General features: G+C 54.9%; 1 protein-coding gene across 6 annotated transcripts in view; it reads left to right on the top strand.

The window, feature by feature from the left end:
• The window catches only part of TFEB (transcription factor EB), a 48,332-nt gene that overhangs the window by 7,602 nt on the left and 21,328 nt on the right, over positions 1–19,402 (top strand). Inside the window, exon 1 of one of the 6 annotated variants that reach the window (XM_081518588.1) lies at positions 2,457–2,715. The exons of 2 other annotated variants lie outside the window; for them this stretch is intronic. Coding sequence is in view for 1 of the 4 variants with exons in the window: in XM_081518585.1 (XP_081374711.1) it covers positions 9,863–9,876 (14 nt within the window). In the remaining 3 variants the exon portion in view is untranslated. Of the gene's footprint in view, positions 1–2,456; positions 2,716–4,178; positions 4,294–9,373; positions 9,877–16,841; positions 16,859–19,402 lie in introns of those variants that run through there. 3 more of the 6 variants (XM_081518587.1, XM_081518585.1, XM_081518590.1) reach the window with 3 other exon arrangements.

Below are 19,402 nucleotides of genomic sequence, written 5' to 3'. Positions count from 1 at the left end.
GTGCTATCCAGTAACCTACTGCTATACAGTAGATTCTTATTGGTTATCCATTTTACATATGTTAATATATAGTAGTGTATATATGTTAATCCCAGGGTCCCAATTTATTCCCCCTGCCCACCCTTGAAGAGCCTTCTTCCCTGGCCGAGAGAAAGTTTTTACAAGGGGGCTCAGGCCAGTGCCTAGAACTTGGCTCAGCCCTTCTCACCCTCTGAGAAGGCTCCAGGAAGGGCTCCTCTCTTGATCCCTGGGTCCTCCCACCGGGGGGGGGGGGTCACCTCTGCAGGCCCAGGAGCCTTCCCCCCTGGACCGAGTCCTCCCTTCCAAGAGACCTGGAGTCTGCTGAGTGCCAGGTGAGGCCACGGGGAGGCTGTTGGCCCCTGAGCCACCCACCTCTCACTGAGGCCCTGGGCCCTGGGGCATGTGGTGCTAATTGGGCCTAACAACTCAGGCCTCTTTGGACCCGCCTGTGCTGAGCCCTGAGACGGGCTTGGAACTGCAGGCAGTGCGTCTGCTCCCCTACCTCAAGCCCTCTTCTCTTTTCCTTCTTTGCTTTGCCCCTCACACCCCCATCCCTCTGACTCTCTCTGTTTCCACAGCAACTAGAACTTCAGCCCTCGATGCAGGTGTGTCTCCCTGTCCTGCTCTCTGTCCCCCTCCTCTCCATCTTCTTCATTTCATTTTTCTGCCTCCCTCCTTCTTTTGGTGTATTTATAGGATGAGTGAGGCCTGCCCTGTCCCTCCAGTGCCTTCCCAGCATGGGCCTCTGAACTCTGCTGCCAGGGACCCAGAGGAGCGGACCAGGGCAGGGTGAGGTGGGCATGAGAGAGCCTAGCTTCATGCAGCTCTCTCCCCTTGGCCACCAGGGGTATATGGTGGCTGGGATGCTCCAGGGTTCGGAGGGAGATGAAAAGGGCTGTGGTGCCCAGGTCCCATGAGCTGAGGGCAGCTGGAAGAGCCCTCTACAAACACCCCTGGGTGTCACTGGCTCCTCCAGACCTGTGACCAGCTATAGGTTCTCATCCACTTTGGCCTAATCATAATGGTTTTCGAAGCCAGGTTGGGGAAGAAACTATTAGAACTTCTATTTCGATGTATTTATATCTCATCTTTTTCTCCCCCCTTTTATTGTGAAATATAGCCTGATTGCCAAAAAGAGCATGAACCTATATGGATAATATAAGAAATAATTATAAAAGTGAACACCCAGGTTACCACCACCCCAGTGAAGAAACAGAATATAACCTGCATTCTGAAATCAACTTGTGTGCTCCACCTTGGTTATAAGCCCCTTCCCAAAGTGAACCACTATCCTGACTTTTTTTTTTTTTGGCCTCAGTGTGGGCATGCAGTAGCCTAGTTCCCTAAACAGGGATTGAACTCCTGCCTCCTGCTTTGGTAGCCTGAAGTCCCAGCTATTGGACCGCCAGGGAAGTCCCTCTACTGCCTTTTAAGATAATCAGTTCCTTGCTTGCCTTGATCATGTTACCACCTCTACCTGCGGCCTTTAGCAATAGAGCTTAGTTTCGCCCGATTTTAAATTTATGCAGCCGGAGTAACACTGAACATGTTCTTTGGCCAGTTGAGAGATCTGTCTACGCTGTTGTGAGTAGCTGTGTTCATGCATCAGCATCCATTGTATGAACTTGATACCGTATTTGTATCCATCCCCCCACTCATGGACGTTTGGGTTGCTTGCCTTTTTTGGCTGCTGTGAACAATGCTGGAAGAACATCCTGGAATGTGCTTCCTGGTGTGTTGACGTGTACACTTCTTCAGAGTCCATATAGAGCAGAATTGCTAGAGTATTGCTACAGGGTATACGATGCATATTTCAATATTAGTTAGATGCATATTTCAATATTAGTAAATTCTGTGTGAAGTGGTTACACCAATTTGCTCCTCACTGATGACCCCTAAGAGTTCCTATTGCTCTGTATCTTCACTGACACTTTGTATCAGTAGACGGTTTTGCTTCTGTCCTGGTGAGCTGTTGAAACTGTAACAGTATCTCATCCTGAGTGTAATTTATATTTCCCTCCTCTTCTTTTTTATAGATCTATTTTTGTGTATGTTTGCTCATATGCATGACATATTCATACACTGGCATTTATTAACAGTTCCTGAGAAAAGAAGCTTATATTGGGGGTGCTCAAAATTTGTTACTTACAGGGGTGTGTAATCAAAATAATTGAAAGACCACTGAAATATTGAATGCCAGGGAGGAGGCTGGTTTGTAGGTTGGGGTTGGGGAGGTGGTCTTGGGATGAGATTTCCAAGTGGTACCGCCTGCCAGGGGGGCAGCTCTGCCCGGAGGGTACTGAGCCCACGGGATACTCACCAGCACCTCCAGGCCCTCCTGCCTGGCACATCTACAGCTCTCGCAGCAGATACCCTTCAAGTTAGAATTGGCAGGCGCCTGGCTTTCAGGTCCTTTTAGGGCAGCAGTTCTCTTTGTCTCCCAGGGGACACTTGGTGATGTCTGATGACATTTTTGGTTGTCACAACTCAGGGAATGCTACTGGCATCTAGTGGGTAGAGGCCAGAGATGCTGCTAAAGGTTCAAAAGTGCTCAGACAGCCCCTCAAGAAAGAGTTACTCCGGCCCCAAGTGTCAGTCGTGTTGAGGCTGAGAAACTGTGACCTAGGAAGGGAGCCAGGAACCTGAGACTTGCCGTGAACTTGCTGCATGGCCTTCGGGACATCCCTGAGTGCTGTGAGTCTCGGTCCCCTCATCAAAAAGGAGGGTGGCCAGTGTTGCTGCCCCTCCCCTTCATGGGTTGTCATTGGGACTGGGGAGAGGGGGGCTGGCTGAGTGGGCATCTTGGGAGGCGTCCCTGCAAAGGGGCCTTTGGCCATTGTTTCCAGGGGGTGAGGGGTTTCTAGCACCAGCCCTTCCCCTCGTCTATCCACAGAGCCGGAGGCGTCAGGTGATGGCCGTGAGCCTGGCCCTGGTTCCTGCCACTCCAGGCCTCAGCGGGCTGTGGAAGAACGTCCCTGAGGGCCCCTGCCTTTTGATGAGGGCTGCAGAAATGAGGGGCACTCAGGAGAGCCCTGGGGCCCCAGGAAAACTGTTCCTGACTTTGTCTTCAGCTTGGTGGGAGTCCAAGTTTGTGTGGGATGATAAGAAGTGCTTATCATATTCCTTATCTGAGGCTCTGTTGCAAGTCCAGCTGTGAAGGGTGGGAGCCAGAGGTCATCCTTAAGGGGCTTTGTACATCCAGGCCAGGCTCTGTGTCCTTCTGGAGTGTGCTCTCCCAGGGAGAGCCCAGCACTGGGCCAGAGTCTGGGTCAGCACTCTCAGGACCTCCCAGTCCTGGGGTTCACTTCCACCATGCTTCTTGAGGTCCCTCGGGCTGCCTGATCTCCCATCTGCTACACTGTCCCTTCCTGAGACGTACTCGTGAACGGGCCTAGTAAACTCATCCACCCTGAGGAGCAGACAACAGATAACAGCTCAGCGACTTCCAGCGGTATCTACCTACCAATGTTGAGAATCCCTTAGCCCTGAGAAGGAAACACTAGCGATACGTCAAGTGTCTTGGGCTATTAGAGAAGTGCGTTGGGGGCTGAGGAACCTCTGAAATCTCATGTAGTGAGAGCCTTTTCCCACAAGCTCGTGTGGTGGCTCAGAGCTTCACAGGACCGTGCTGGGTCTCAGGGTCCATTTCGAGGTGGGCCAGAGTGAGGCTGTGAATTGGGTGTCTGGAGACCCTGGGAAGGCCCGAGGCTGAGGTCACAGACATGTGGTCAGTCAGGAAAGAGGTAAACTGCGGGGCTTCTGACTAAGGAGGGGCGAGGAGGCTGTGTGAGTTAGGGTTTGGTCCATTCGGGACCCAGCAGGAGTCCTGCAAGTTCTTGCCCCTCTGTGCCTCTCCGTCTTGGTGCAGGGGCATCTTGACCTGGGGCCCTGTGAGGCCAGGCTGTGTGAGGGGTGGAGGCTGTCAGAGACTCAGTCTGGGAGCAGGGAGGGGCCCAGTCAATGGTCTGGAGCCCTGGGTCAGTGAGACGGGAGCTGGGAGCCCGTCTGCCTCTGACGGGGTTGTGGGTGTGCGAGGCCTTCCGGGCGTGTGGTTCCCCCTGCACTGTGAGTAGTCCTCAGCCGAGTTTGCAGCTCCCAGGGGATTGTGCAACTTCCTCTAGGGCCAAGGTGCAGGGGGCTGGGTGAGAAACAGCCCTGGGGAAAATGAGGAAACTGGGCTGACACTGGGGCAGGGGCCTGGCCCTGGGCTCTGGCCCCCGGAGGAGCTGAGCGTCCCTGGGGGTCTCCTTCCAGGGGGCTGCCTTCACCCGGGTACGTGGGCATGTGTGCATGTGTGTGTGTTGTTGGGGGGAGTCTCTGGGGAGCTGGGTGAGTGGGGATGAGGTCTCACAGGCTGCTCTGGCCTGGGGATATCTTTCGAGCAGGGTCAGAGAAGCAGGTGATGCGGGGAGGGGCGGGAGGGGGGCCCGTGGAGTCAGGAGTCCCCAGAGCTAACTGCCAGCCCCACCTCTGAGGAGCCGCTGCTGGCCTCCTCTGCTGTCTCCCAGATGCGTGCGAGGCGAAGGGAATGGGCGTGATGTGCTTAGTGGACTGCGGCCAGGCTGCCTGAGCTCCTCACTGACGTCAGAATTGGGAGCAGACACCGCCCATCAATCTGGGTTCGATTCCTGTCCTTGTTGCTTTTGCAGCTGTGTGATGCTGGTGCCTCAGTTTCCTCTTCTGTCGAGTGGAGATGAGAGTTACAGGGCCCAGTGTGTGGGTTCTTTCTGAGGATTAAAAGACTTAATTCATGTAGAGTGCTTAGAACAGTACCTGGCACAGGTATGCATTGTACCGGTATGTGAGCAAGTTTGTGTGCAAACAGCAAAACACCAGATTCACGGTGATTATTTCTGATGGCAAGGATTGGCATGTGGACTGCGGATAATAATAAAAGATCCTGTTTCCAGGGCTCTCTTCATGTCAGCTGTTGTTGTTGTTTAGTAGCTAAGTCATATCTGACTCTCTGAAACCCTATGAACTGCAGCACACCAGGCTTCCCTGTCCTTCACTGTCTTCCGGAATTTCCTCAGACTCATGTCCATTGAGTCAGTGGTGCCATCCAACCATCTCATCCTCTGTTGTCCCCTTCTCCTCCTGCCTTCAATCTTTCCCAGCATCGGGGTCTTTTCCAATGAATCAGCCCTTGGCATCAGGGCCAAAGTATTGGGGCTTCAGCTTTACCATCAGTCCCTCCAATGAATAGTCAGGGTTGATTTCCATTAAGATTGACTGGTTTGATATCCTTACAGTCCAAGGGACTCTCAAGAGTCTTCTCCAGCACCACAATTAGAAAGCATCAATTCTTTGGCCCTCAACCTTCTTTATGGTCCAGCTCTCACATCTGTACCTAACAACATAGCTTTGACTGTATGGACCTCTGTAGGCAAAAGTTCTGCTTTTTTAATATGCTGTCTAGGTTTGTCATTGCTTTTCTTCCAAGGAGCAGGGTGTACTGAGAGGAAGATGGGATGCTGGCCTTGCTGCCTGTCGGCTCCAGCTGGGAGCACTGTTTTCTCTCTGTACCATCTCCAGTCGCACAGTCAACAAATATAAAGAATGACATTAATATAGGAAATGGCTTTTTTATAGTCGGAGGGAGTAGACTTCCTTAGGTGGAGCTCCCTGTCTATGTGTGGACTTAAAGGCCACTCACCGGGGGACAGGATGGGGCAGGATGGTTATGCACGTGGCTCCAGATTCAGGCAGCCCTGGCTTTGACTCCTGTCTGATCCGTTTACTCTGTGACCTTGGCCTCAGTTTCCTCACATGTAAAATTCCTTACTGTCCCTTCCTCCTAAGATGATGGGGAGGATGAAATGAGAAACCATAATAAAATGCTTAGCACAGGCCTGGCCAGAGTCAGTGTCCGCCAAATGGATGCCTCTCTTAGGCACCTGTTGCATGGAGGGTTGTGTGCCAGGCTGGGAGCGGGGCTATGAGGATTTCCTTGGAGGGCTGTTCTCTGAACTGTGGATCAGGGCCACTGTTTGGGCCATAATCAGGCCATGAAATCAGCTTAGTGGGTCTCAATGAAAATGAAATGAAAAGGAAGTAATAAATTAAATGAAAAAGAATGATAGGAAACGTCCAAGTGTAATGCACAGTGCTGGTGAGTATTGTTTTGTACAACTTTTGGGGGTTTCATGTGCATGTGAATACGCACTCTGGGGTGTGTGTGTGTGTGTGTGTGTGTGTGTGTGTGTGTGTGTATACTGGGTCAAATAAAATATACTTTTCTGTGAGTCATGGTCAAAATATTTGGAGTCACTGCCTGAGAGATGATCTCCCTCCGTGTAGTGACGTTTATGGAGCATCTACTCAGTGTGAGACCACATTCCACATGTGGGAGCCAGAATGGGGGGAGGGGGGTTCAGGGCCCAGTTCTTAGCAAAGTGGCTGGGTGAGCCCGCCCTGTGGGGACAGCAGAGACAGGGGGCTGGGGGTGGTCAGGTAGGGCTTCCTGGGTGATGACATATACTTGTGGGGACAGGGAGGGGAAGCAGTGCCTAGGGTGAGTGCATGACTTGGAATCTGGAGATAGAGAACACCCCCCCAGTGGAGGCTCCCTGTCAGTGGAGAGCGCAGAGCTAGACCTCGCCAGAGGTGAGGGTGAGGGTTGTCTCAGGTCACTGGGTGAGGGCTAGGCACGTTTTTCCTGGCTGCAGTGGGGTAGAGGAGGATTCAGGTTTACTGATGCTCCCCGGATCCCAGGACTTGCAGGGTCTGCAGTGATGGATAGGACTCAGAGCTCAGACCTCTCCCTCTTCCCCTTGGCCCCCTGGGAGCCTTCTGAGCCTTCTTCTCCTCCTTTTTGCTGCCCCTACTGGCTCTGGTGGGCCTGCCTGGCCTGAGACCTGACTCAGCCCTGAGTCCTGGTCCAGGAGCCAGAAGCCTTTCTATGACTTAGATCTTTGCCCAGCGTAAGTCAGGGCCTCCGTTTCTTTGTCTGTAAAGTGGGCACACGAATCCCCGAGCAGCCAGCCGACTGGGTGGTGATGCCCATCTTGTGACCTCACGGGGATGAGCAGCTACAGGAAGTGTGGTGAACTCTGGGTGGGTTGTAACTCTTGTCTCTAAGGCTGGGAAGGCTCGGGCAGGTCATGAGGGTATCAGCTGCCTGGCTGGAGAGCCCCTACCTTCCCATCCCGTGACCTGGGGCAAGGTGGGGAGAGGCCTGTGACCCATGGTGAACTGGGGATATCCCCGGATCTGAGGGGGAGGTGGCCCATTAGAGGCCCCAGAGGATGAGACTCAGGCTGGGAAACCCAGCCTCTAGAGCCCCCACCTGCATGGGGTACCCAAGAAACCCCAGCTTGGAGCCTGTGAGGCCATGTGGAGGGACGCGCCCTGGGACTTGTTGGCAGAAGTCAATTTCCAGAAAGCTGTGGGTGGCTTCAAGCCTGTGGAGCCCAGAGCCCCGAGGCTCAGGCACGTGCTCCCATAGGAGGATGTGGTATTTAATGAGAGGCCATGCATATTGAGCACCTACTGTATGCCAGACACTGTGCTAAGCGCTTTTGTATATTTGCAGATTTCGTTCTCACCCTAACCTAACGCCCAAGTCTTTTTATATATCCCGTTTTATAGGTGAGGAAACGGAGGCTCAGAATGGTGAAATCTCTCTTGCTAACTAGTGAGTGGCAGGGCTGGGCGGAGGGCTTGAGTTCTGGATCCAGGCTACCAGGGTTGAAACCCAGGCAGTAGCACTTGCCAGCTGTGCGACCTTCCTCGGATGTGAGCCTGAACCTCTTTGCCCATTCATTTCTTGCTCGATGAAACAGGCAGAACACCAGTGCCCTCCTCAAAAGGTTGTTGGGAGAATTACGTGAGATCATGGAGGTCAAGTGCTTAGTACTTAGGACACCATTTCTCCTGTCTGCACCAAGGACCCATTATGTGGCCCTGGGCGGGTTCTCTCGTCTCTTGGGTCCCAGTCTCCTCAGCTGTGTGACATGGAATACTAACCCCTTCCCTACCCTTCTCAACAGGATTGCTGAGAATCAGATGGAATAAAAACCCTGGATAGGTCCTGAGGGAGGTGTCCAGAGAACAGAAATGCTAGACTCTTGAGCCCCCAGAGCTACCAGGAATTTTTAGGGCTTGGGGCTACCCGCAGGCCCTGATGTATTTTGTCTGGGCTGGCTTCAAGCTTTTGTTTCCTGCTGGCCCGTGCAGACCTTTGAAGTGCTGACTAACCCCAAATCTAACTCCAGAGTTTCTCAAGATGTGTTCTGTGGAAGGGTTTGGTAATCAAGCAGGTTTGGGAGAGTGTGAGTTAAAAAGAAAAGGGGGGGCAGGAATGGATTTCTTTGCTACAGGACTTGTCAAAGCCTTTAATATGCTAATATTCATTATGCAACCCCCATGTGTGGTCATGATATACTTCAGGATGTCTGAATGGCTGCTGTTCAAAGCTCCATTTTCCAGATGGAGAAATTGAGTCCCGGAGGGAAGGCTAGGAAATGGTTTTTCCAGATCATAGGAAATTTCCCATGTTATTATTTCCATTTCCCACTTATCTGTAACTGAGCTGTGTGACTAGATGCCAGGGCTCCTGACTCCATGGCCAGGACACCCATTTCTTTCCCTCCTTCCTCTGTTCTGCTTTCTTCCTGAAGGCACCTCACCTTTTTCTGGCCCCTTCCCTCTCTCTCCCAGCAGCATTAGAGGGTATCCTGTTCCTTCTGGGCCTTGCTGGACGATGGGGCTGTGCCCAGCATCCGGCCTCCTGGGTGATGCTTCGGGGCTGGCAGATGGCAGTAAGGCGTCATCCCAGCTGAGCAGCTCCTCGCAAGTTAATTGTTTTCTGAGCCTCGGTCTCCTCAGCTGTAGAGTGATGCTCGTCATCTTGTCTCTCACCTGCAGGTGAGAGGTTTGGCTCTGACATCGTGCGAATGTGCTCTGTTCACCTGCAATTCATGTCCAGATGTCCATGAGTCTAGCAATTTCGATCACTTCGGGAAGAACAGGGAAGACATGAGGGGCCCCTGGTCATGGGATCTGGTGTGGTTCTGACTCCCAAGGTCCAATTCGTCCCCCACATTTGACATCTGCCCGTTAGGATAATGCTGGCTCTCTCTGGTCCCAGTTCCCCTGGTCACCTAGGAAGTGGGCCGGTCTGACTGATGCTAGAGACCTGTTTCACAAAGGAGGCATGAAGGGAGAGGAGGGGAGTTGGGGGCATGGTCTCCTAGTGGCCCCTGGAAGGTTGTTGTTAGAATTGGGAAAGACTCTCAAGTGTCTCTGAGCCTCGGCCCAGGTCCACCTTAAGAGGGTGGGTCTCTGGAGTCCGCCTACTTGTTTGATACCCCTTCCCCTTCAGGCAGGGAGTGTGTGCACATGTGCCCGCATCTCTGTTCACTCAGCAGAGGGGATGTAAACATCCCAGGCTCTTTGCTGGCTGTGGTGGGCTCTGAGGGAAAGGCTGGGGGGTGGACCAGGCTGGCTGGGGAGGTGGGAGGAGGTGGTGCCTCCCTGGCAGCATGTCCTCACCCGGAGGGCTGTTTGCCCGGGTTATTCTTAGCACTGACTCATTAGAGAGACTATTTTTAGCCCTGTTTCTAAGTGTTGCCAACATCTGGTGCAGCCAGTGCTGAAGGGGGTTGGGGGTGGCAGGGGCGACCCCTTTGGGCATGGCTGGGGACCCGAGCCTCTGGCCGGACAGCGAGGACACTCCTTTCTGCACCTGCCTGTTGCTTGAAGCTGGACACGCAGTAGACATCCTATTCGTGCTTGAATGTTGCTGGCGTGCCCACGACTCATCCTTCCAGCGCCTGTCGGGGGTAGGGGTTGGGAGGTGGGATGAGGGTTACCATCCAGCCGGAGAGCATGTGAGCTGATGGTGCTCCTCAGGTAGGCATTCCCCTGTCCATCCCTCAGGGGTGCCAGTTGGCCTCTGACCCCTGAAGAGAAGGGCCTCGGGGGAGGAGGGCTAGCCCCAAGCTGGGGCACTTGTTACAGCGACCACTGCGGAAGAACCGCAGACATTGTAGGGAACGACGGTGCCCAGGGGTGAGGTGTGCAAGCTTGGGGGGCAGACTGCCTGGGCTCAAGCCCTGGCTTTGCGACTTCCTTAGCTGTGTGACCCTGGGCAAGTCATCAACCTCTCTGTGCCTCAGTTTCCTCCTCTGTGAGATGGGAGTGGGAGTAAAGTGTTGTAAGGACAAAGTAAAATAATGGAGGAAGAGCCTACCTAGTGAGCACTATGGTGTAGGGAGCTGGTGGTTTTGTCATTATTGCTAATGTTACTGTTACTAGTGAGAAGCTCTGCCTGTGCCTTGAGCTGGGGAAGGAGGCGTGTCAGCTGAGTGAGGTGTAGCTTGGGATGGGGCTCAGAGGGAGGGGTCGTACCTGGGGATCATGATGGGGTGGTTTCTGCCAGGCTGCCCTGAGGGATCAAGGGCACACAGGTGAGTTGGAATGTGGGCTTTGCCCTTCACAGTTTGGGTGAGTCACTTAACTTCTCTGAATGTCCTTTTTTTTTATTAACCTACAAGACAAAGATGATACTAGGAAGGCTATAGAGTTATTATGAAAAATAAAGCATTTGATGTTTGTGGGGGCATTTTGCCCAGTGCAGGGCACACAGGAGGACCTGAATCCATGAGACTTTTCTTCTTTTTTTTTTTTTTGCTGTGTCCCTTTTCCATGTGAGGGATGGGGTGCCCTGAGGGTTGTGGAGGAGAGCTTGGCCTGGAGGTTTGGAGTGTGGGGCTGGGGTCCTAGCTCTCCATGAGCCTGGGTGATCCACACACGTAACTACCCCCCAGGTTTCTGTAACACTGTGGCCAGAGAAAACTCTGACTTTTAGACTCTTTCTCAGAATCCCTGGGGGTTCCTCGGGGAAGGACTAGGCAGAAGGGCGGTGGGGAAGGGGAGGCCCCCAGTTGGAGGCCAGGTAGTCTGGCCCTTCCTCCTCCCCACAGAGCTGCTTCATTCTCATGCTTAACTATCAAAGTTCCAGGTAAATTTTGTCTGAAAAGGGGGTTCTGCTGTTGAAATCAGCCTGGGAGTGTCTGAGAGGGGTGACCTCCTAGGCTCCTTGTTGTGTGACTTGGCACTGACTTTGGAGGTGACCTGGGCCGTGGGCCTTGATGTCCAGAGGATGCTGGCGTGCCCCATAAGGTGTGAAGGCAGGGCGGCGGCTGCCAGGCTGTGCCTGGGGGGAGAGGTTTGAGTGCTGCCCGACCTCGCTGTCTATGGGATGTGGGGCCTTGAAGACAATACCCAGCCTCACCAGCAAACTCTCCCGGGGGGAGCGCAGGCTGAGACTGGGCAGAAGGGCTCTGGCCACAGTGCAGTCATGTTCCTAGTAAACACTTGAGAATATCTGAAAGGAATGAATGAAATGGCACCACAGCATCCCCAGACGGCTGCACCTCTGAGAGGATGGTGGATCCACCCTTCCTCCTCTTCTTTTTTTTTTTTTAATTAATCTTTATTTATTTAATTTATTTTTGGCTGTGCTAGGTCTTCGTTGCTGTACACAGACTTTCTCTGGTTATGGTGAGAGGGGCTGTTCTTCGTTGCCGTGCGTCGGCTTCTCATTGTGGTGGCTTCTCTGGTTGCAGAGCACAAGTTTCTAGGTTCATGGGCTCAGCAGTTCTGGCCCACAGGCTTAATTGCTCTGTGGCGTGTGTGGGATCTTCCCGGACCAGGGATCGAACCCATGTCCCCTGCATTGGCAGGCGGACTCATCCACTATGCCACTAGGGAAGTCCATCCCCTTCCACTTCTTTTCTCCCTTCACTCTGCCTTCTCTGTTCTCTGCTTTGTTCGACCAGCCTTAAGCTCCCCCAGCCCTGCGCATAACCTTGAACAAAGACACTTCCCCAACCTGAACCTCAGTTTGTTCATGGGTGAAATGAGAATGGTGGGCTCAGCTTGGGAGGCCCCTTCCGGCGTCTCAGCCTCTGTTCTCAGGGCAGGTCACACATGCCCAGAAGGTCCAGCCCCGCTCACCAGTTGGGTAGGGGGGAGAGGGTGGTCCTCAGGGTCTGAGGTGAGTATAGGGCTGCCGCAGTGCTCTGATGGGGTCTTCAGGGTGTGATGGGCCTGGGTAGGGGCGTGGGCGGGGAGGCAGGGACCCGTGGGTGTGAGAGGAAGGGTGGGCATCCGAGTGTGTCCGCTGGGCTGGGGCTGCCACCATGACTTTTGTGTGTGACCCTCTGCGAGCGTGGGCGGCAGCCCGTAGGGACACATTTGTGTCGTTATGACTGGACGTGAGAGGGTGTGTGGGTCCAGCCGGCCTCGGGCTGGGGCGGTTATCTCCTGTTGCTGGGAGATTCCTGAGCTCTGAGGAGAATGGAAAGTGACTTCATGCAAGGGCGCCCCTCCCCAGCTCCCCACTTTAGGCACAGCCTGAGGTAGAGGGTGGCCTGGCTTTCCCCCCTCTTCCCTGCTCACCAGAGGCCTGTGTCCCCTCCTCCCTCACCTCAGACCCTGTGTCTCACTCCGGGTTTTGGGGGGCTGCCTTGACCTGCATTCTGACTCTTCTCTCCATGGCATCTCGTGTTGGGGGAGGCGAGTGGTCTGTGCCTGCAGCTCTAGGAGTCGGTGCACCCCCAGGCCTAGTACAGCTAATCCTCTGAGCCAGAGGAAGTGTCCTCCAGAGGCCCAGCCTGGGACGCTGTGGTCAGCACCCCACACCGGCCGAGTGGTTTTCCAGCTGGAGGAGACCTGCGGGGAGGGGTGAGGAGAGGCTCCACCTGCCCACCTATTCCCGGCTCCGGCAGTCTTGGCTGCAGCCACTGCCGGTGACTCATTCCCCCAGGGAACTAGTCGACTCCTCTCCTGAGGCTCTGGGCCCTGGGCTCAGCGAACCAGGGAGGAGGGGGGAGGCCCTCCTTCCATATGACGGGGAGGGGTCCCAGCTGACCACTCTCATGTCCTCCTGCCCCCACAGACTTCACCTTCCTAGTAGCCGCAGCCCCAGATCAACATACTGGGTCCCAGATGCCTCACAAGCAGGCAGCCCTGTCTGGCAGCTGGACTCAGGAGTCCCTCTTCCCCAGCGCCCGCCACCGGGCACGTCCCCATTCCAGTGCCTGGGCTCGGTGGGGGCATGGGTGGTGCCTGTCCCCACCCTGGGGGGAGGGAGGTGACTGGGCAGCCTGGGAGGGGGTGGGGAGGCCCTCTCCAGGGAAATGAATTCTTGGCTGGACCCCAGATGCTGGCCTGCCCAGCTCTGCTCCGGGGTAACACTGGGTGCACACATAGCCCCATTGTAGGCCTGGGCCCTGTGCCCGCTGTGGGCCTGGCACCAGCTCCGTCCAGAGCAGTGGCTCCGTCAGCTCCTCAGCAGCCCCTGCCAGGGCCCGAGCCACTGGGCCCCCAGTGAGGAGGAGGAGGGAGGGCTGGTGGTGAGGCTGTGAGTGGGGTGCCCTGAGCGGGGGAGCGGGGACCATGCAGATGCTTGAGGAGCCAAGTGCAAGCGTTTGTTTCTCATCAACTGTGGATACAGGGAAGGGAGCACTGTCTCCCATTCACATGAGGAAACCAAGACTTTGAGACCCCGAGAGGCTGCAGTAACTCGCCCAAGGGCACACAGCTAGCGAGCAATGGAGCTGGGGTCCAAGCTCAGGCAGCCTCGGTCCACAGCCTCTCAGCACCACTTACTGTGCTGCACACCCAGCCTCGGGTCAGGGCTCAGGGAAAGGCCAGGCTCCTTCTTTCCCCAGCCCAACTTAGAGGAGCCAGGTAGGCTACTTTCTAGAAAGTACAAGTCCCCCAGGTGGAAGGGGACCCCAGGACAGTAGGGTCTGGAGTCCCTGTGTGCTTGTGAGAAGCGTGGAGGTTAGACTTCAAGGATGGTATTGGTGGCTGGGCAGGCAGAACAAGTCTTCAGGATCTGAAGGTGGCTCCGTGCCTCAGTTCCCCTGCTGTGGTGGCACTGAATGTCCCCCGTGCTTCTCGGGAGGGCACAGAAATGTGGAGGAGAGGTGTGGCCAGGGCAGAGCTTGGAGCCTCAGCCCCTTTTCCTGTGCTCCATAGGCTGGCCCAGAGGCTCCCCATCCCCAGCCTAGAGCAAGGCCTCCTGTTGCTTCTATTCTGAGAATCCGTCCTGAGCTGCCCCATCTCCTCAGGTTTCCCAGCCTGAAGGGGCCTCTCAGGCCGAAGAGCCTGCCAAGGGGGCAGCCCAGCTCTCACCTTTGACGGGTCTCATCTCTGCCTAGCACCAGGACCCTCAGGCCAGCCTGGAGGGTGCCTGGAACCAACGCCTATGGGGTTCGACTTATCTGCTCATGAGCCCTGACCCCCCATGGGATCAGGCAGAGCTAAAGCTTCTCCCTTATTCCAGCCCAACCTCCTTGTTCCTGTCCATCCTGGGCATGAGGCCTGGCTCCCCTTTGGTGCCACCTCAACCCGCTCACCAAATGGACAGGGCAGTCTGCAGGGACTGCAAGGTTGTGCAATGCCAAGGCTGGGCTGCTGGGACAGGTGGGTAAGAGGGAGGCTGGAAGGGGACACCGAGGCTGGCTCCCCTCTCACCCCACCCAGGAGCCCTGTCATCCCCAGCCTGCTCAGGCTCAGCTTTCTCTGATTACACTGTCCCCCTACAAAGCCAGCACACCTTCATCCCAGGCCATAGGAGGGCACATCACGCCCAGAAGGGCCAAGTTTGAGTGCCTTCTCCCTGGGAGATGCCGAGAAAGAGAAAACCTGGGGACAGCCCTCGTGGAGCTTCTACTACAGCTGAGAAAACTAGACAGAGTAGCTCCTCTGTGGCTCAGTTTCTCATTTATAAAATGGGTACACTGATATTTCCTATTTCCCAGTGTTGTTGAGAAGGACAAATGAATTAAAACACAGTAAAGCCCTTAGGAAGAGTTCCTGACCAACGGGAAGTGCTCAGTTCAGGTTTATTGGTAGTAGGCATAGTAAAGGCTTCCCTGGTGGCTCAGATGGTAAAGTATCTGCCTGCAAAGCGGGAGACCTGGGTTTGATCCCTGGGTCGGGAAGATCCCCTGGAGGAGGGCATGGCAACCCACTCCAGTATTCTTGCCTGGAGAATCCCCATGGACAGAGGAGCCTGGCAGGCTGCAGTCCATAGAGTTGCAAAGAATTGGACACGACTGAGCAACTAAGCACAACACAGTCATAGTAAGTAGTCATTCTAAATAGAAATACAATACAATATATGTTATCAAGTAATGTTTCTTCAAACTAGATTGCGAGGACCAGTGAGGACAGGGACTGTCTTACTTATATCTAGATCTTGGTGTCAGGCATGGAGCCAATTAAGTAATTGTTTCCAAATGGTGATCAGGGGAGGGTGGAGTCAGGGTAGGCTGCCTGGAAGAGGTGGCTTTGGAGCAGGCCTTCCAGAGATACAAAGGCATTATTAGACAATCTGTGGAAGGAGGGTGGGGCAGGAGGAACATCTGGAGTTCTGGACTGTGTCAGGGAGAAAGTGATGAGACCCCCCTTTACTGAGCCCAGGACTTGTTTAGAACAGGGGGATCCTGAGTGCCTTGAATGCCTGCCTGGGGAGTTTGGAATTTATCTGGTGGACAGTGGGGGTGATGGAGCAGGGAGATGACCTTTCTTTGTTGCTCGGGTCCATTTTGTTTCTGCTCCTTTGTTCTCTTAGGGCTGATTTCCTTTCTCCACTTCTCCAAAGACAGTAAACCCTCTCTCTGCCCTTCAGTCCCTTTTCTCCGATCCCTGCTCACTCCCAGCCCACGTATCCATGCTCTGTTTTTGGTCTCTGCTCAGCTGCCCTGGCCTGTTCCCCCTACCTACTCTTGTTCAGCGTCTGCTTCCTCTCCCTGGCCCAGACCCACGTTCCCTGGGATGGGGGTCGGCTGGACTTGAACTTAAGGGGAGGGGGATACGAGTGTGGTGTGACCACACAATGGGAATGCAGGTGCTGGTGACTGAGCCAGGAGGACACCCTCTGTCCTGACCTAGCCCACTACCCTCTCCAGGGAATGACCCCCCAGTAATGTGGCTAAGGCCCATTAGGAGGATCTTACTTTGCATTTGTCAACCTGATAAATGGAAACAGATTTCTCTAACAGAAAAATTAGAGTGATAGGCCTTCATTTTCTTGCTATTAAACTTATCCTAAAAGGATATTGAACCAGGTGGGGACCAGACTGCAAAAAACTACTCTTCTGTCTCCTTTTAAACATTCAGCCATCTATCTGTCCATGATACCCATCCATCACTTCATGCATTGTATCCATCCATGCATCCATCTGTCCATCGTATCTATCCACCCATTATATCCATCCATCTGTCACTTAATCTGTTATGTCCATCCAGGCATCCATTACATCTATACATCTAACCATGCACCTACCAAATACTTCCTGAGTGCCAAATTAGTTGCTTTACATTTAATTCTTACAGAAACTCTTCAAGATAGACATTATCCTCCTTTTGCACATGAGGACACTAGGATCCTGTGAAGTGAAGTTGCTGGAGGTCACGCAGCCAATAAGCAACAGATCTGGAGTTCAGCTCTCTCTGCTTCAAAACTCATGCTCATAGTGTGGGGTCAAATGGCCTCCGTGGGCGTGCCCAGTGCCTCTTTCTGAACGTGGAACATGACAGCCTTGCTTCTGAAGGAATGGACAGGCATGCTCAGGTTCTGGAATGCTGGAGCTCCGTAGTTCTATCGGAGGAGCAGCCCTGGGGGCCGAAAGTCACGCTGGACTTCCAGTCCTATTGGCATTTGCTACCAGTAACAATGTCACCAGCCCCACGCCTGCAGTGGAGGCTTCTTGATCATGTAACTTGCAACCCAGCATGTCCTTGTTTCTTCTCTTCATCAGGCCAACTCTGCTTCTGAGGGCACTCTTGTCTGCCACAGGGAGGAAAGTTCTAGGTACAAGCTTGGCCACTGCATCCAACCCCACCAGTTTCCCCCCAGCGACTGTGCTCTTGCACGCCTGCCTCTCTGCTTCTCCCTAGAACACCCAGCCCGCATTTACTCTGGCACTTTAAATAATAGCTTTCTAAGCTGTAGAGTTAGCTGCACAATTTCAGGTCAAAACTCCCTCCTCAGGCCACTTTGGTTGAGACAGGGCTGTGACTGCAGACAGTTTACTTGGGTGATGACCCCAGGAAGCTCCATTAGTGGAGTAGGCGGGAAGGGAGCCACTGAGATGTGTGTTCAGAGCAGGTGACCACTGTGGGCTCTGGAGAAAGGGCTTTAGATTCCCAGCCTCAGGACCTCTTGTGGCTCAGCTAGTAAAGAATCCACCTGCAATGCGGGAGACCTGGGTTTGATCCCTGGGTTGGGAAGATTCCCTGGAGAAGGGAAAGGCTCCCCACTCTAGTATTCTGGCCTGGAGAATTCCATGGACTGTATAGTCCATAGGGTCCCAAAGAATCGTACACAACTGAGCGACTTTCACTTCACTCGGGACAAGGGGAGGGAATTGGGGGTTTGTTACTAGTTCTCCTCTGTCTTTGGCTGGGGCAAGGTGGGTGCTACCTCCGTTGGCTCTAGGTGCTGGCTGATGGAGGTCCTCAGATGGGCAGGGTGGGACTGGGAGTGGCCAGGGGCCATGGCCGGGGCCCTGACAGCCTCTGCCGCTCTCACTGAACGCAGACATGGTGGCCGACCAGTCCCTAAGAGTGTGCCTCTTGCCAAGCCCTCTTGTCACTGCTTGCTTCTCTGCTGGCCCATGAAGCTGCCACCACCCTTTCCTCTGCCCCTGGGCAGACCCTTCCCATTGGGACCAGTCATGGGTACCACATTCACTGCATTCAGCAGATGCTTAAGGAGCACCTGCTCCGTGCCGGGTGTCATGGTAAGAGGAGAAGCTGCCAGGGCCCCTGTAGACGCTCCGAGCAGAGGGAAGGGATTCAGGCAGCGTGCAGGAGGTCCTTACCAGAGGCCACACGCAGCGACCCTTTCTGGCTCGTTCTCTCTTTCTCTGAGCTCGACATCCGCTCCTAGAGGGTGGGGCTGAGGCGCTGGGTGGCCACAGAGCCTGAGCTGCTCTGAGTCCCCTTCCGGCAGAGCTCTGCGGAGGCTGTGATTGTAGCGGTTTTTCTGACTTCCTTTTCCTTTCTCTCGCGCCCCTGCCTCTTCCCCCTCCTGAGGCCGCCGGACCCATGGCTGCCACGTGGCTGCCTTTTCGTCAGTGGGGAACTGAGCCTTCCAGTGCCCTCTCGCCGAGTCTCTATGGGGAACAGGATGTAATTCACGGTGCAATGAGGGTGGGGGGTCAGTTTATTTGTGGGCGCCCTTCTTTGTCCCTGGGGAAAGCCCTGCCTGGTACCTGCTTTCTGGAGAGGGGCCTGCTCCTTCTAGACTCCTGCCCCCACCCCTCAGACTCACACTAGACTCACTCCCATCTTGGGGCCCTGGGGAAGGAGCAGAGTTAAGGGAGGGAGGGGTATGTAGGTAAGGCCACCCGGTGTGGGGGCAGGAAGGGCAGGGGACCGGGCAGGGGCAGGTGCCAGCCTGGCGGGCACACACACAGCACACGCTCCAGACTCCGCATGGGCCACCAGCAGGCCTGCCAAGTCCCGGTCCCTTTTGACTCACGTCTCCGGCTGCCACCCACAGAGTTTCCCCCTGATGTTTTCACTTCCAAACCAGGTTTGGTCAGCGTGCGTGCCAGGCCGGTGGGGGAGGGGGGCAGGAGCGTGTTGGCCTGGGCTGGCCAGCCGCATGCCCTCTGACATTCTCCCCCTACTCACCAGTGGCATCTATTTCCCACCCTGAGGGCAGGGCCAGCTTTGGCAGAGTGAACTTGGCCTTGAAGTTGTACCTGCCCCACTTGGATAGAAAGGTGGCTGTGCTTATACGGGGCAGGCGTGTGTTGGTGTGAGGGCTGGGAGGACGTGGGAGAGATTAGCACAGGGGACTTAGGACACCGCTTTCGGTTTGTCTCAGGTGGGAGCTTAAGCATCTTTGATCAGGAGATTGGGAGAAGTCTCACCCCCGTGGGGGAAGTGGGGGGCACAGGTGGGTGGAGGGGTGGGTGGGGAGTGCAGAGTGAGCAAGGCTCCGCCCCAACCCAGCGAGCCAAAAGCCAGGGCGCTGGGTTCCTCCCTCTGCCCGGCAAAGGGCAAGTGTTCCTTGTGGCATTTCAGGACAGAAAATGGGGTGGGGGGCCTGCTGGATGCGCGTTGCACGTGAGACCACTGCAGGGTGCGTCTCATACCTGTGTGCTGGTGGCGGGCGGGGGTGGGACAGGTGAAGGCAGCTGCCTCCCTCCTCTCCCTTGGCTGGGAGGGGGGAACGCTGTGGTACAAGGTCATTTCAAGTGTTGGGGAGAGCATTCTCCTCTGGCTTCCAGACAGATGGGGTTAGAGGTGCCAGCCGGGCACCTGGGCTGGGCAGCAGAGAAGCCACGCCGTGCTCTGGGTCTGGGGCAGCTGCCATTCAGGAAGGCCTGGGCCGAGTGCGGGC

Source organism: Giraffa tippelskirchi, chromosome 8, assembly GCF_054371585.1.
Source record: "Giraffa tippelskirchi isolate mGirTip1 chromosome 8, T2T-mGirTip1v1.2.pri, whole genome shotgun sequence".
Classification (NCBI taxonomy): domain Eukaryota; kingdom Metazoa; phylum Chordata; class Mammalia; order Artiodactyla; family Giraffidae; genus Giraffa; species Giraffa tippelskirchi.
The sequence above is the reverse complement of the archived record's forward strand: the minus strand, read 5'-3'. Positions and strand labels throughout refer to the sequence as shown.